This window comes from Vidua chalybeata, chromosome 2 (assembly GCF_026979565.1).
Source record: "Vidua chalybeata isolate OUT-0048 chromosome 2, bVidCha1 merged haplotype, whole genome shotgun sequence".
Classification (NCBI taxonomy): Eukaryota; Metazoa; Chordata; class Aves; order Passeriformes; family Viduidae; genus Vidua; species Vidua chalybeata.
In genome coordinates, this window is record NC_071531.1 from 73,162,501 (window position 1) to 73,178,444 (window position 15,944).

Below are 15,944 nucleotides of genomic sequence, written 5' to 3' on the forward strand. Positions count from 1 at the left end.
GTTGACTGGACAGCCCCTAAAAGGCCTTAGTATAAAAGAAGCTTAAGAGGAATGGGTATCTCAGCTTCTGTGGCCTGTTCAGATGGTAAAGCTGTTGTCTTTCTCTTTTTCATGTAGCTCAACACTGTGGCAGCAGATCGAAGCTTCACGAGCAGAGACATCGAGTCGGGGGCCATGCAGCTGAACACAGAAGTGTGCCCCATTGGGAAGCTCTCTCGCCGGGGCTTCTACCTGGCTTTCCAGAACTCTGGGGCTTGTGTAGCCATGGTGTCTGTCCGAGTGTATTACAAGACTTGCCCGGAGGCAGTACGGGGCCTGGCCCGCTTTCCAGAGACGCTGGCAGGGTCAGAGGGGCTGACAGAAGTGCCTGGGGTCTGTGTGGAGTATGCAGCTGAAGAAGTGGGCTCTCCCCCCAGGATGCACTGCAGCACTGATGGGGAGTGGCTGGTACCAGTGGGCCGATGCCTTTGTGCTGTGGGGTTTGAGGAAGTCGATGGGAGCTGCGTAGGTGAGTATGCAGACACTAGCTGTAGGCCATGGGAGAGGTTCCAGAGAGCTAGAGATCAGAGTATCTGTAAGCAGAAAGTGGGATCAGGAGAGTTAGTGTGGTCTACCTCTCTCTTGCCTACCCTCTGTATCTTATATCTTTCCTTCTCCTTTTCTTCTCCTTAGCTTCTCTTTTTCAATTGTGATTTTTCTCCTCATTTGTCAGGTGTAAGACCTGCACACACCTCTCCACTCCCTCTTGGGCTTCATCCAAGAGCTTTCAGCTCTGGAGCTAGTTTCTGCGAGCTGTAACTATGTGATTGACACTGACTCACTCAACAACTGGTTCTCAACCCTTGAACAGCAGCCTTGTTCTCTCAGGGCAGACGGGTCAGACACACAGAGCAGGGTATTTGTCCCATGACTAGAAAGCTGAGAGGGGGGAAGGTTTCTCCTCTGTCCCTCGTTCTTCTTGGACTGGAATGGCTCTTCTGCCATGGGGAACCATGTAAAGCATATTGCACAATAGCGTGGTGCCTGCTCTTCTGAAGAAGAGCAATTAGCAAGCAAGAGTCACCAAGGTGCTGGAGTCACAGCAAACAAAGGTTGTTGGAATAAGAAGTGCAGGGCTCTCCCTTGGCTGCAGAGGGGACAAGATTTGGCTTCTTAAGGCAACTTAGTTTGACATGTGTGGTGTTTTGGGGGATATGTATTATTGCAGGGAGAAAGGTAAAAGCAGATCTCTGCTCTTGTTGCCAGAGCTGTGTGGCACAAGGCTAAGGCCATAGGGATCCTCACAGTGCTCTCAGATTCAGCAGGTGCCCCGTGTCTCTGCTTTGCTCTGCTATAGGGATCTGATGTCTCTATGAATCCCTACTGCTTGCTGCTCGTTTTGCTTGGGGAGCTGGAGAAGGTTGAAGCACAAGATCCTTGCCCTCCTCCAGCAATCCCCTCTCTTCGCACAGCCCAGCCAGTTTTTCCACTTAGGTGCGACAGAGCTCTCTCCGCCCTCCTGAGAGCACTCTTCTGGGAAGGGGCAGGGAAGCTGTCATGTCTGGACAAGCCTCGACTGCTATCGCAGCACAGGTTCATTCTACATCTGTGCTTTCATCCCTCTCCGCCCAAATACAGCTGCAGCCAGAAGTATGTTTTGCAGGATTAGTAGGAACCGGGGAGGTCTCCCAGGACAGGAAGGGAAGAGGGGAGAACCTAAGAGGAGTAGGGAGAGGTACTTCATGACTACAATAGTGTCTTATTGGAGCATCGGGGGAGAAGGTGAATGCAGGGGGGGATATCTTAGGATCTGCTCCCTTAGCAGAGGAGACCAGACTGTGCAATGGACTGGGAGTAATCCAGCTCAGGATAAAGACTGAAATCACAGCTTTTACTTTGTCCTCAGAACAGAGGAGGACTTCTTCAGACATGTAAAGGGTGACAGGATGGAAAGAAAACCTGGCAGTGTCATTCTGATTCTGAGTTTTGCCTGGAATAGGGAGCAAAAAAAAGGGGAAAGCTGCACCTTTGCCTTTTAACGGGGAAAAGAACCTGACCTCTGTCACAGGACAGGAGACAATAGAAAGCCAGAGGATCAGGTCCTTACCTAGTTCCCTCAATCTCTCAGTGAATTCTCAGCTATATAAATCTCTGCTGGGCGCAGAATGGCTCAGCCACCCCACAGTCCCAGAAAAGTTGTGCCTGCCCCAAAGCATTCAGACTTTGCTGCCCATAAACCCAGAGCTCGTGATTAACTTCCTCAGCTATGTAATGTGCTGTGCCCACGGAGGCTGGCTGTGCCCCGGCCTGTGCTCTGGCTCCTTGCTGGGCTCTGCAGGGCGGCAGGTGAGCCGAGTCAGCCCCGCTCTGGTGCCTGCAGCCTTCCCGGCGTGGCTGGCAGACTCACGAGGGGCACCTGCAGGAATAAAGAATGAAGGAACCGCCCCAGCCATCCTCTCTGCTCTCTGGTGCTTGGTGAGCAGGCCCTTTCCCAGACTTGTTATTCCCATCGCGCTGCCCGGAGCGGGTGCCCGAGGCCCGGGGAAACCGGGGCCCAGCGGGGCTGGGCGGGGGCCGAGGCTGCTGGCTGTGCGCCCGCCTCCCCCGCCCCCGGCCCCGCCGCGGGCAGCCGCCCCTCCACCTCCGCACCCCCGGGGCAGGGCGGGGGCAGCCGGGAGCACCGGCAGCCCCCTCCCCACCGCCGGCCCCAGCGCCGGGCCGCGCCGGGGCGCTGCGCACCGCCCCGGGGCGGGGCCGGGCCGGGCTCCGCGGGCCGCTCCCGCCCCCTGCCGGCCGCCACCGCCGCCTCGTGTCGCCGGTGTCCCCGCTGCTGCCCTCGCCTCCTGGATTTGTCCCTTCGACCCCAGTAGCCCGTGCAGCTCCGGCCCTGCGGCGCCTCTGCCAGGCTGTGCGCTCCCTGCAAGGCATCTCCTGCTTGGAGGGGCTCGGCACCGGCGGTGGCACAGCAGGTGTGGGCCGTGGGCTGGAGTGGCGCTGGAGCTCAGAGCTGGAGGAACAGAGGCTCTCCTGGGGTCGGAGTTACCTCTTCTGGAACACAGGGCTTATGAGGAGCAGCTGGAGGAGCTGGGGATGTTCAGCACGGAGGCTCAGGGGAGACGTTATCCCTCTCTACAAACACCTGAAAGGAGGGTGTAGCCAGGCGGGGATCAATCTCTTCTCCCAGGCAGGTAGTGACAGGACAAGAGGACATAGTCTTTAGCTGGTTTAGGTTGGACATTAGGAAGAATTTCTTCACAGAAGGGGTGATAAGACATTGGAATGGGATGCCCATGGAGGTGGTGGGGTCACCATCCCCGGAGTTGTTTAAGAAAAGACTGAATGTGGCACTTAGTGCTATGATCTAGTTGACCATGGTAGTGTTCAGCCACAGCTTGGACTTGATGATCTCAGAGATTTTTTCCAGCCTAATTGATTCTGTGATTCTTGCAAAGGTTCCCAACACCAAATTTCTATAATTGACTTGCAGACAGTCTCAGCCTGATAAGAGTGTATGTATATTGTGTCATATCTGTGGCAGGTAGTATTACACAGGCATCATCAGAACCTCTGTGTTATACAAGAATGTGGCCATGCACTTCTTTTTTTTCATGTCAAAGCTCTCCTGACCCAAACTGACCCAATGTCAGGAGCTCTCAAATCTTATGCTGGAGCAAAGTGGCAGGAGGCCTTAAAACTTTAATCTTCAGCATGTAGAAGTGTTCTCAGTTGTGAGCAGCCTGAAGATCAAAGTAACTTTTACTGCCTCTTTCTCAAAGGGATTACTTGATCTGGAGTATAAATGGAATCTCTTTGCTCTGTGACAATCAATACTTGAGCCTTTTAATTGTTTTTAATGGCCTTTGCTATCATTAATCACATAGTTGCATGATTGTATCTCAGAATGATAGATTTTCCTGAGTGGTTCTGTCATTTCCCAGAATCACAAGGTGCTGGTTGCTCCTCCTTGTGATTATTTCTCTTTTCTGGGCTCTTTGAGCATCCCTTCTGTAGACTGATGATGAGTAGTCTTGTTTGGCCTGTGCTAGTGGAAAGTTTTCAAGGTCCCTCAGGTGATCCTCTTTGTCACATTTTGTCTTCTGGATAACAAATAATTTCCTATACTATGCTCCACCACAGTAAGCCATTTGTGTGAAGCTCCAGAACAGATGGTTTTCTCCATTGGGATCTCCTGAGGATTATACAAGATATTGTTGCTTTTATAGTGCAATATAAAAAGGGTCATTCCCTCAATGCACAAGTTAATTGCAAAGTGATTCTCTGGCAGAAAATTAGTGTATGCATTTCTCAACCATCTGATTAGCAATAGGTTGGTTGTTTCTTTAGCTAGAGGACATTTGATTCATTTAGCACAGGCTGGCAAACCATTGAATTCACAGGTTGCCTTAAGCTCCGTCACTGATTTTCTCCTCCTTGCTACACAACTGTAGAGGTGAAGCATTGACCTTGAGACAACTGGTAAGCTGACCAGTGCTTCTGTGGATTGAACTAATAGTAACACAGCAAAAACAGCTTGTCAGATGTTATACCGAGAGAGTGTGGCTGCTCATTTTTGTAGGACTGGAAGTAGAAAACACGTGACACCTATTCTCTTGCAGTCTGTGTTGGCTCCATAGCCAGTTACACTCGATGCTGGGAGGTGCACCGATGGCGTCCTAGATATTCCCGAGGGCCCTGCTAGGCAATGCTCTGGTACAACACTTGAAATCGGCAAAGATGCTTCTGCTAAAAAGTCTACTGGCTACCTCATATGAAGTCATCAAGCAGAAGACTCTTAGGAGTGCAAGGATTTGTAGCTACTATTTATGATTCTTGTTTGTGGTGTGGAAAGCTTGAAGGACCAGGCTTGAAGGTGGGGACCAGTCTGGGCTTACATTGGAAGAAGTTTCTGAGGTTGACTGGATTCTGTATTCATACAGCATCTGTGAGGAATTAAATCCCCTTCTTCAGTCTGCAAGTCCTGTCATAATACTGATGCCACCTTGAGTTTGCATCTTCCCTCTGTCTGCTCTGAGATGATTGATGTAGGTGACTGCCAGGTGTTCCTTCCAACCTAAATATTTCTGTGAACTAAAAAAATGGAGGCAGATAAAGGAGTGTTCAAGAAGCTGAGCAAAACTGCCAGGCAGTTTTTTGTTGATCTGGGTTTATTGATTATGTTATGTTGGCTTGTTTGTCCTTCCACAGCCTGCCAGCGAGGGTTCTACCGCCACTCCCTGGATGCTAAACGCTGCCTGAAGTGTCCCCCCAACAGCTTGTCGAACGAGTCAGGGGCTACGTCTTGTTCCTGCAATGCAGGCTTCTACCGAGCACCTTCGGAGGGCCAGAACATTGCTTGTACCCGTGAGTTGCACACAGAAAGAAAGAACAATATCCAGACAGGTTGGGGGATGAACTTACTGAGAGCAGCACCACAGAGAGGAACTTGGGGGTACTGCTGGGTGAAAAATTGGGCATGAGCTGGCAGTGTGAGCTTGCAGCCCAGAAAGCCAAGTGTATCCTGGACTGCATCAAAAGCATGTGGCCAGCAGGGCGAGGGAGAGGATTCTCTTCCTCCACTCTGCTCTTGTGAGACCTCATCTGAAGGGCTACATCCAGGTCTGGGGCCCCCAGTACAAGAGAGACATGGACCTATTGGATCAGGTCCAGAGTAGGGCCCTAAAAATGATTGTAGGGATGGAACACCTCTCTTATGAGGGAAGGTTGAGAGAGTTGGGGTTCAGCCTGAGAAGAGAAAGCTTTGGAAAGATCATCTTGTGGCCTTTCAATACTTAGTGGGGCCTGCAAGAAAGATGAAGAAAAGGTTTTTATACCAAGGCGTGTAGTCACAGCACAAGGGACAAAGGTTTTAAACTGAAAGAGGGTAGATTTAGATGGGACATATGGAAGAAGTTTTTTATGATGAGGGTGATGAGACACTGGAACAGGTTGTGAGTGCCCTATCCCTGGAAGTGTTCAAGGCCAGGTTGGATGGGGCTTGGAGGAACCTGGTCTAGTGAAAGGTGTCCCTGCCCACGGTGGGAGGGTTGGAACTAGAAGATCTTTAAGGTCTCATCAACCCAAACCGTTCTGTGATTCTATGAACAATGATATGGGGGAGAAAAGAAAAGGTTGGAAAATGGGGATGAGAGATCAGAGAGGGAGAGGTTGGGGTGGAGAGAGGGCTCAATTTGAAATGCATCAGCAGATAGGAAGCTGTCACAGAACTTAGGGCATTAACAGCTGGATGTAACATTTCCTTCTGTGCTCCCTGTAGGCCCACCCTCGGCTCCCCGCAATGTCAGCTTCTCCCTCCTTGGCACCCAGCTGAGTCTGTGGTGGCAGCCACCCATTGACCATGGCGGGAGGAAGGACCTGACTTACACAGTCTTCTGCCAGCGCTGCCATTTCCTGTCCTGTGAGCCCTGTGAGGCTGGTGTGGTGTTCTCCCCCAGTGCCTCTGGTCTCACGAAACCTGCAGTGGACGTGGATGGCCTAGAAGCTTACACCAATTACACATTCACTGTAGAAGCCCATAATGGTGTCTCAGGAATGGGACCTGCTCCACAGAGAACTGCTCCAGCTGTCTGGGTCTCAGTTGGACATGCAGGTTAGCAGAAGCAGAGAGAATTTCTTCCTGCTCATCACGAAAAGGAAGAGGAATCTCTGTGAATATTTAAGCTTTCTCCATCTTCTCCTTCTGCCTGACACATGTGTTGGTATGGTATGATGAGGATTCTGAAGCACCTCTGCCTCTGGCATGTAAAGTCCATTAGTCATATTCCTTGCAAATCAATGTAACAGTAATCATTATCAACCAAGAGCTATGAATGAACCACAAGAGGTGAGGAGGATGAAGCCCCTGTCACACAGCCTACGTATTGTTACCTGCATAACAGGAAGAATGAGGGCTGTGTCATGAAATATTTCCTGTGACTCAGATATTGCAAAACACCAAACACAACTGAAACCCTGGTGTAACTGGAAAATAAAAGGTTTTGAAAGCATGGAGGGATGAAGATGTTAAATCTTGACACATTTCTGTAAGTTAGCTTCAATCTGGCTAGTTTGGCTATCCTGTAAATACTTTCCAGAGCACCATGAAATGTGATTATAGAAAAGTGACATCACAGTGCTCAACAACCCTTGGTGCATTCCCTGGGTTCTAATTTAGTAGCAAAATATTACTTTTCTTCCTGATGCTATGCGGGGGCCGCACAACTCTGAGCTAGAAAAGCAGAGCTACTTTTGGCTTGCCTCATCACTTCCTGATGATGATGAAGGACAAGGAGAGAACCAGGCTTAATTTCTCCTTGCAGACTCTTGAGAATTATCTTTTTATTCATGAACAGCATGCATTTGCAGGCAGCTGAGAGATTTTGAACATTTTTTATTTCAAATTGGACACTTTCAGTGCAGTCCTGTAATAAATGTAATTTCTCGGAACATGGGTTTTGTTTTGAGGGCCAAACACGATTATGCTTCCACTGTTGGGGCAGAAGCACACTACTCACAGAAAGCAACTAATTACCACCAGAGACTGCTTTACCTTCTACCACACAGAAGGAAAATGACAGTGGCAATAAAACTCAGTTCCAGTTGCATGGTATGACCAGATCTTCTGGTGGAGAGAGGGCATAGTTTGCATTTTGTTTTTATTTCTCCCTCATGTTCTCCATTCTCTCCCACTGCAGCTCCGGTGACAGTATCCCAGTTTATTCTGACACAGAGAGATGACAGTAGTCTTTCTGTTTCTTGGCTTGCTCCACGGCAACGCAGCCGGACCTCAGTGGAGTATGAGGTCATGTTCTTTGAGAAGGTAAGGCCTGCCTGATTTGCTCTTCCCCCTTTCACCCAAAGGGCTGGAAGTGTCCTCTTGTTCAGCATGCATTTGTTATTTCATCTTGTTTGGTTCCTGCAGGGGGAGGAGGCACGTTACACAGTGAAGCACCTTCTTGAGCCGAATGTCACTCTGCGCGATCTGCAGCCAGACACAGCCTACCTGCTCCGTGTGAGATCCATCACACCCCTGGGGCCTGGGCCCTACTCCCCAGAGCAGGAATTTCGCACCCTTCCACCAGGTAAAGGACAAGCACTGGTATCTCATCTGGGAGAAACTCACTTCCCTGTCAGATTGTATATTCTCATGGCACATGGATCTCTTTTTGTGTTCTGCTGGCTGTAGGGCAAGACACCGCTCTCCTGAGTTCCTTGTCACCAGAGCCAAGCCTGTTGCTTTGTAAAGACAAAAGGCTTTGTAAAGACAAAAGGCATTCTTGTTTCCTTGTTGCCTTATAAAATTTGCTTGCACTTACCCCTTTAGACCTGATCAACCTCAGTTTAGTGTGTTGTACTGGCACAATACTTAACCAGACCTTAATTTAACTTAACCAGAACCTTCAGTTCTTGAAAGACATTTTAATTTGGCTAATGTTTCTAAGTTTGAATGCTGGTCAAATGATTACCATATGCCTCCTTTTGTGTGCTGGTTACTAGTGAAAAGGAGAACTTAGAGGACCTCAGCACTATTTTTTCCAGCTTTATCAGTTCCACTGTATGTAGTCCAGCTCCTGAATGTAGCTCTGCCCAAAGAGATGGTACATGCCACTGAAAAAAGTTCTTCACCTAAGTACAATGTGTAGAAGGCCAAGCTGTCAGGGCCACAAGAAGACCTTTCTCCTGTGTCAAAAAACATCTTATATATGCCCAACATTCAACCTCCTCTTTCCCTGAGTCACCCAGAAGCTTCCCCTTAAGCTAAAGTTTTCTGTAATGGAATTTGCTCTCTCTTCATTCCACAGACTCCTATTGACCCTATGGATAGCTTTAGAAATACACATATTGAAGTGCTGCATTTGAAAGACTAATTTTATTGTAATGAAATAAGGACGTGAGGAGGAAAGCTAAGGCATACCTTAAAGTAACTAAATACTTAACAGTGCCAAAGCTGATAAGGAGTTGGGATACCATTACTGGAATATAAAGGTTGGGCCCTTTCTGGCACCAGGAGCTTTTGGTAAAATCTTCATGAAGTCACAGTGACAAATGATGATAACAAAAATTATGTTTAACCAATTAAATAATGTACTACAAAGGCCCTGTGAAAAAGATGTAAATTATCATGCAAAATATAAGTTAGAAAATACTTACATCAATATTATGCTTTATTTCAAATGAAAGTTGATCAACTTATCATGCCAAGACAAAGGTATTTTGAATATGAAAGGGATTAAAAAGAAGTGCCAGCAAGGTTTCATTTGATGAGAGTTCTTGTTTGATAATACTAGGAGCATTTTTCAGCTGTTATAGTCTGGGAATATTATTATAGCAGGATTTGCAAGAAATGGCAATTTTGTATTTGAATCTGAATTTGATAATTTAGATCCCTTAAATCCTGCAGAAGTCCTCTGTGTCTAAAAGTTTATCCATTTTATTAATAAAGATACTATTTCACTTTCCAAATCTTAGCTTTTTAACAAAACAAGGACATTAGCTCGGTTTCTTAATTTCTGCTTAACTAAGCTGATGATTTTTAATAATTTTAGTGGAATGAGTCAGAGGAAGAATAACTAGTGTTAATTAGGCTTTATGGATGCTGGCCATTCGACTAGATATTAGGAAACACTTCCCCGCACAGGTCTGCATAGCATTTGTTCCTTGCTTTAAAATCTTCTAATTTATTTTAAAAAATTATTTGGAGATTTTCTTTCTTCCGGATGTTTTCCTAAATCTCTTTTGGGAAAATATTAAAAATATGTAGATTATCATTACTTCTCCATTCATGCATTTTAAGTTCTTAATTTTGTTTTTTTAATTATGGGAAATAAGTTTTAAAAAGACCAGCAGAGGTAATATAGCATTTTTTCTGATGAAGTCAAATGTGCTTTGTGGAAATGCCTAGCTTTAGCTTGAGAACCTGAATGGAAGGAGACAGCCTGTGTTATGTGAACACTCTCTCAAAGCTATCCATTCACAGAATGAAACCACCTGATGCTCAGTTTTGAGAAAATAGGAATATGATAGATTGCAAGTTTGTAAGTCAGTACTTGTTTCAAGAGTCCTAAGCAGTAAGGGACTTTTGTTAGGGTAATTAGGCAAGGGAGCAGCCACAGATATTGATGGGAGGGGAGCATAAAATTAATTTCATAAACAAGAAGAGAGTCACTTTAGACTGTTGGGGAAAATCGTGTCTTTGCTTTGCCATAGTTTAAATCAGCTACTGAGCAGGAAGAAGGGCCTGATCAGAAAAGATTGTTGGAGAGGAGTGGGGGGGAAGGAACATATGTTCTTCACTTTTGAAAGTGTCATGGAATTTAAGTAGGAAATCAAATATAGGGATAAATTACTCAACTGGAAGACCAAGATTGTAGATAAGAGTCAACCATATAACCACCAGAAGGTGCTCCATGCACATGAATAACAGTGTGATAGGACTCCTATCTGGTGGTTCTGCTGCCTGGAAGACAAGTGGCTGTAACTTGCCTAATGCCATTAACTGGTAGAAGCTGGGTGGTAGGTTCCAGACAAACACATATTGGTCTTTTAAGTGATCTGGCCTCTCTCTCTGTTTCTGCAGACACTGGAGCTCTGTCTGGTGGAGTCATAGTCTCTATTATCTTTGGAATTCTCCTATTTATTGGTCTAATTGTGGGATTTGTCATGTTTCGGCAAAAGTAAGTATTGAATTTTGGTATTGAAAAAGGTATAGATGTAGGAATAGCTGAGCTATGGGAGCTTGAGAAAAGGAGGCCTGGATTTCTCACAGGATATTGTATAGGTAGAGGTTAGTTAGAGAAGAAAAACACCAGCATGTTGCAGCAAGATGGAAAGGGTCTCAGTAAATAATTTAGATTAGCAGGATTGGAGGGATTGATATTGTCAGATAATTTTTGCTGTTGGGAACAGAGGAATATGTTGTGATTTCTAAGTTTTGTTATAATCCAGCAGTATCATATTGTGGTCATGACAGAGGAATAAAAACATTGTTATGGTACAATCATTTCTATAGCTGCTGACCAGTTGAGTGGTAATACCTGAATCCAGTCATTTCAAACCATTTTCTGTATACCATTACTGTTGGGATCCTCTACCCATATACAGAATTCTACTTTCCTTCTCAATGTCTATAAGGCTGCTGTTGCTTGGTTTTAAGAAGATCAGATATTCTACTGAAAGCATACAGAAAACATGAAATAAGCAGAAATTTGTCTGTAACGCAACACAAAACTCCCTGTATGAAAAAAAAAGCTCTATTTCTAAATGTTAATGAATCATCACATTTTATTGCCAGCTGTACTGTTCCAAGTAGGTGCAGTGTCTGGTCCCACTTCACTCTGTGCTACCCTGAACTCTGTCCCTAACCAACTAGGGCAGACACCTTGGAAGTCTTGCTTTTCCCTTTGCTATTTGCTGACCATGTTATTTTCACAACTCTTTCTGATGTTCCAGGAGGGTTCGTCGGAGACACGCGCGGCCAGATTACAATACTTCAGGCTTTGAGCGAGGTGAGGTTCAAAGGGGTAATAAAACCTGGGGGAAGCCTAGAATGTGTTGGAAGGAATGAAAAGAAACATTAGTTTGAAACCAGACACTGGCATGGCTTTTCTGATATAATGTGCCTCTTCCCAAAACAGTTCTACTCTTCAATGTGGGTTTGGTAGTTTTTTTTACTGCCATTGTCAGAAGCCCGTGGATTCACTTCTGCTTTTGTTATTATGCTTTAAAAAGAGCCAAGAGTTGAGAGGTTAATTTGCTCTTTTGTTTCCCTTTACCACAGAGAAGGTCTGGTTGAAACCCTATGTCGACCTGCAACCATATGATGACCCCAGCAGAGGGGTGCTGGAATTCACTAAGGAACTGGATGTCTCTTGCGTCACTATGGAGAATGTGATTGGAGAGGGTGAGTTACTTATTGCTCTCACTGTCTTTCAGTTTCCCCACACTGTTGTTTTGCTGCCTATCCTCAAGTTCATCTGTGACGTTTTGCCTCTGGTTGTCTTCAGGGGAGTTTGGGGAGGTCTATCGTGGGTCCCTGCGACTCCCAGGGAAAGAACGTATTGTGGTTGCCATCAAGACTCTGAAGTCAACATATTCAGACTCGCAGTGGTGGAACTTTCTGCGCGAAGCAACAATTATGGGGCAGTTCAATCACCCAAACATTGTGCGTCTGGAGGGAGTTGTCACCAAAAGTAAGTAAGAGTGTGTGAGAGAGAGTCCTGGGATGAGAGCAGAAACTGGCACATTCCTCAGGCCTTAGAGAGTTTGCTGTCAGAGAGGCTGTTCTGGGAGAAGACAGGCATTGTCATGTCAGAGACTGAGGAAAGGAGGATAGGTATGGATTTCCAACAGAGTCCTGAGGCAGTGTTAGGAGAGATCTTCTAGGGCTGGTGAGTAGATGAGAAGTCTGGATACTGTGAGGGATGCTGCAGGGTCATATGTGCGATACAAGGGGGAGTACAAGATCATTGGGAGATGTGTAAGGAGAAGGGGCAGCCAGGTGTGCCAGTGGAGTGGGGGTGCTAGCTGGGGTTGGACATGGTTCTCTGTGTTGGGGAATATGGAGAGCATTGGAAGGCATGAGTAGAATTTGAAAATGGCTGAAACCCTCTTGTCTTCCTCAAGGGAGGCCAATGATGATCATCACTGAATATATGGAAAATGGAGCACTGGATACCTTCCTCCGGGTGAGAAAGTCCAATCTGTAATAGGCTTGTATACTGCCAGAACTTGCACCTGACCTGGATTTAGGGCCCTAAAATAAAACTAGAAATAAGATCCAGACATCCACTTACTTTCTGCTTACTGACATTTCCAGTGTCAGCAGCAGAAGCTTAATGCCATGCAGTTTGTTCAGTGACGAGAGTGGCATCTTTGGTAGTTGAAATGCAACTGCTTAATGATGACTGGATACCACCGCCAGTCCCTTAGTGAGAACCTGTTGGGGCCTGCAGCACTGCCTTTCTGTTTGTTCACCATTGTCCACTTGTCCACTTTTGTATGTTGATAAGGTCAGTGACTAGAAACCAAGCAGATCGATGTCACTTCTCTCACTTCTTCTTCCATGCAGGAGAATGAGGAAAAATTTAGCCCTGTGCAGCTTGTGAGCATGCTGCAGGGAATAGCCTCTGGCATGACCTACCTTTCAGAACAAAATTATGTGCACCGGGATCTGGCTGCTCGCAACATCCTGGTAACACGCAGTCTCCAGTGCAAGGTGTCTGACTTCGGTCTCTCCCGAATTTTGGAGAATGATGCAGAGGGAACCTATGAAACCAAGGTAATGCAAACCCAATCTTTCAGCCTTGTAAATTAACTGTAGGCTCTGAGGAAAACCTGTCATTTTTTGCAAGTCATGGTGTGGGTGGTTCAGAAGGTGGTGCTTTAGTCTCTGGAGTCCAGGTTGATTTTGTTTCCTAAGAAATTCAGAGGGACTGTGGTGTTAAAATGAGAGGCAAAATAAGAGGTCTGATCTCTTGCACTCACTTACTAAATCTAGCTTTGAAGATAGCCTTGCTGTGATCAGTTTTGGACTAGAGTCATGTCCGTGTCTCTTTCAATGAAAATTCCAGTAATTCTAATGGCGTGGTGTCCTTCAAATCAAGGCTGTTGTCAGGCTCTTACTCCCACAGCAGAGATTTTGTGTAGTGTTCAACTGAACAGAGGGCTTAAATTCATTTAGTTTCCAAGAATATTTCTCTCCTTTTGAGAAATTTCCCTGGGGTGGTTACATGTCACTTCAAATGAACTGGGCTCAATCTCTGAACCACTTTGTAAGGTCCTTGCATGAAAACACTGAAGAAATACAACTCAAGGATATATGCTGGATACACTATGTTTCTGCTCTTCTACAGGGTGGTAAGATTCCTATCCGATGGACAGCCCCAGAGGCCATTGCTCATCGCATTTTCACCTCAGCCAGTGATGTCTGGAGCTTTGGAATTGTCATGTGGGAGGTGCTGTCGTTTGGTGACAAGCCATATGGGCACATGACCAATCAAGAGGTAACAGACATTGAGTTCAAGAGCTGATTTAAAAAATAAATGAGGCACGTGGGAAAAATTTTTGTAGATCTACCTCAGCCTGCAGGCTTGACTTCCTTTTAAACACATAACTACTGTGTTTCCTTCCCTGCTTAAAATCAGTGCAACCAAGTCAAGGGCAATAAGTATTGAGGTGTCAACAGCAAGAAGCCAAATTAAAGTGTGTTTAAATCAGCCATGGGATTTGGATCTGGGGATACTTTCTATTTGTTATGTTTTCTCCTTCCTCTAGTTCTGGTGCATTATGTCTGGTTTTATTCTAGGCTCAGCACATGCTGTTAAAATTATTCCTCAAAGTCTGTTTCCCCTTCTCTTTTCCTCACTTCTCAGGAACATGTCCCGAGTGGCAAATGGGAGCTAAACTAGTAAAGGACTATATGCATATGCCACTTAAGCTTTTGTCATCGCTTAGCTGTTTTGATCCTGTGCTGTGCTGCCCAAACCCTGTGTCATTCATGTGTAATCTGCACCAACCCTTCCCTGGCTGCACATTGTGAAGTGGAGAATGGCTGCTCCCAGAGGTCTCTGGCTCCTCTTCTGCCCTCTCTGCTCTTGGCCAGATTTCTCTGTGTCCTCTGTGCAGGTGATGAAAAGCTTAGAGGACGGGTACCGGCTCCCCCCGCCTGTGGATTGCCCATCTATCCTCTATGAACTCATGAAGAGTTGCTGGTCACACGATCGGATGAGGCGGCCTCATTTTCAGGAGATCCGGGCACAGCTGCAACATTTCATCTCAAGTCCCCAGCTCCTCCGGCCTGTTGCAGACTTTGATCCCAGGTAAGTGGGCAGTCACCAAAGGAGGAGGAGGAGTTAACTGGGATACTCGCCTCCCTGTCCCCAGCAGGAGGAGAGGCAGTGAGAGCAATGCAGACTGGAAAGATGCACCTTGAGTTCTCTATATGCAGAAGATAGTGGTCATCTCTGTCTCCTGGTGACAGAGGGCAGAGCTGTTGGCCTGCTCTGACCTCACTGTGCAGAGAGCAGATTAGTTGGCTCAGCCCTGGCAGAGGGTGCTTGCTTCCCCTTTGGTTACTGTCTCCCAGTGCTGTCCATTTCAGGTGATTGCCTGGCTAACAAAGGGTTTCTGTGTCTCCAGGGTAACACTCCGTCTCCCCAGCTGCAGTGGATCTGATGGGATCCCCTACCGATCCATCCCCGAGTGGCTGGAATCCATTCGCATGAAGCGCTACATCTCCAACTTCCGCACTGCCGGCCTGGACACCATGGAGTCCATCCTGGAGCTCACTGCTGAGTAAGTGCAGGCCAGGCTCCCACAGGGCACCTCAGGCTGTGCTACAAGTAGCTGTGCTCATCCCTGTACAATCTCAACAGGCACTCTTATTTACTTGGAAGGCTTCTGTCCTTCCATCTCCATGCAGTTAAATGGAAGTGGACTGGCTTCTTGACCTAAAAGGGAAGAAATCAGCCCAAATTGGGAGCAGCCCAAACTGTGAGACTAATTCCCCAACTATCATGTCCATGCTTGAGGTTCTTTCAGGGGTCTTCAGCTGCTCTGAACTCACATCAGACACAAACAACAAGGGGAAAGAAAAGATGCCAAACAGATCTCTAACCTGACCGTCTCCCCACTCTTGTAGGACTTTGTAGGATAATTTCCTTGACACAAAGTCCATATAGATTATTGATATCCCCCCCAACTCCATCAGCCAGGCACTGTTGTGTCATAGAGAAAATCTTTCTGGGCTCCTCAGAAGGACTCAGAACACAGCTGTGTTATTTTGTCAGGGATGTTCAGCCAACTCCAACCAGGGCAGTTACATGAAACAAATGAGCAGGCACAGACCTGCTGAAGGGTTGAGACATGGCTCCTATCACAAAGCTGATTTAATCACAAGTCCTGATTTACTGGGAGCACAGGCCTAGCCATGAGGTAGAAGAGGTCAGTTGAATGGGTGGGCAGAGGTAGCC

General features: G+C 46.6%; 1 protein-coding gene and 1 long non-coding RNA gene across 3 annotated transcripts in view; one reads left to right on the plus strand and one right to left on the minus strand.

Moving 5' to 3' along the window:
* Positions 1–15,944, plus strand: part of EPHA1 (EPH receptor A1) — a 33,807-nt gene that overhangs the window by 16,658 nt on the left and 1,205 nt on the right. The window contains exons 4-17 of the mRNA XM_053934528.1: positions 118–508; positions 5,185–5,340; positions 6,254–6,586; positions 7,671–7,795; positions 7,898–8,057; positions 10,553–10,649; positions 11,425–11,480; positions 11,753–11,875; positions 11,979–12,164; positions 12,598–12,659; positions 13,043–13,252; positions 13,827–13,976; positions 14,599–14,792; positions 15,112–15,267. Coding sequence (XP_053790503.1) covers positions 118–508; positions 5,185–5,340; positions 6,254–6,586; positions 7,671–7,795; positions 7,898–8,057; positions 10,553–10,649; positions 11,425–11,480; positions 11,753–11,875; positions 11,979–12,164; positions 12,598–12,659; positions 13,043–13,252; positions 13,827–13,976; positions 14,599–14,792; positions 15,112–15,267 — 2,399 coding nt within the window. The remainder of the gene's footprint in view (positions 1–117; positions 509–5,184; positions 5,341–6,253; positions 6,587–7,670; positions 7,796–7,897; positions 8,058–10,552; positions 10,650–11,424; positions 11,481–11,752; positions 11,876–11,978; positions 12,165–12,597; positions 12,660–13,042; positions 13,253–13,826; positions 13,977–14,598; positions 14,793–15,111; positions 15,268–15,944) is intronic.
* Positions 11,239–15,025, minus strand: LOC128783617 (uncharacterized). 2 transcript variants are annotated; one of them, XR_008429217.1, is made up of 3 exons: positions 14,901–15,025; positions 13,115–13,239; positions 11,239–11,516 (listed from the first exon to the last, which is right to left on the minus strand). It is a non-coding gene; the product is annotated as an uncharacterized LOC128783617 (long non-coding RNA). The 2 variants fall into 2 exon arrangements; XR_008429216.1 differs by lacking the exon at positions 14,901–15,025 and adding an exon at positions 14,490–14,588.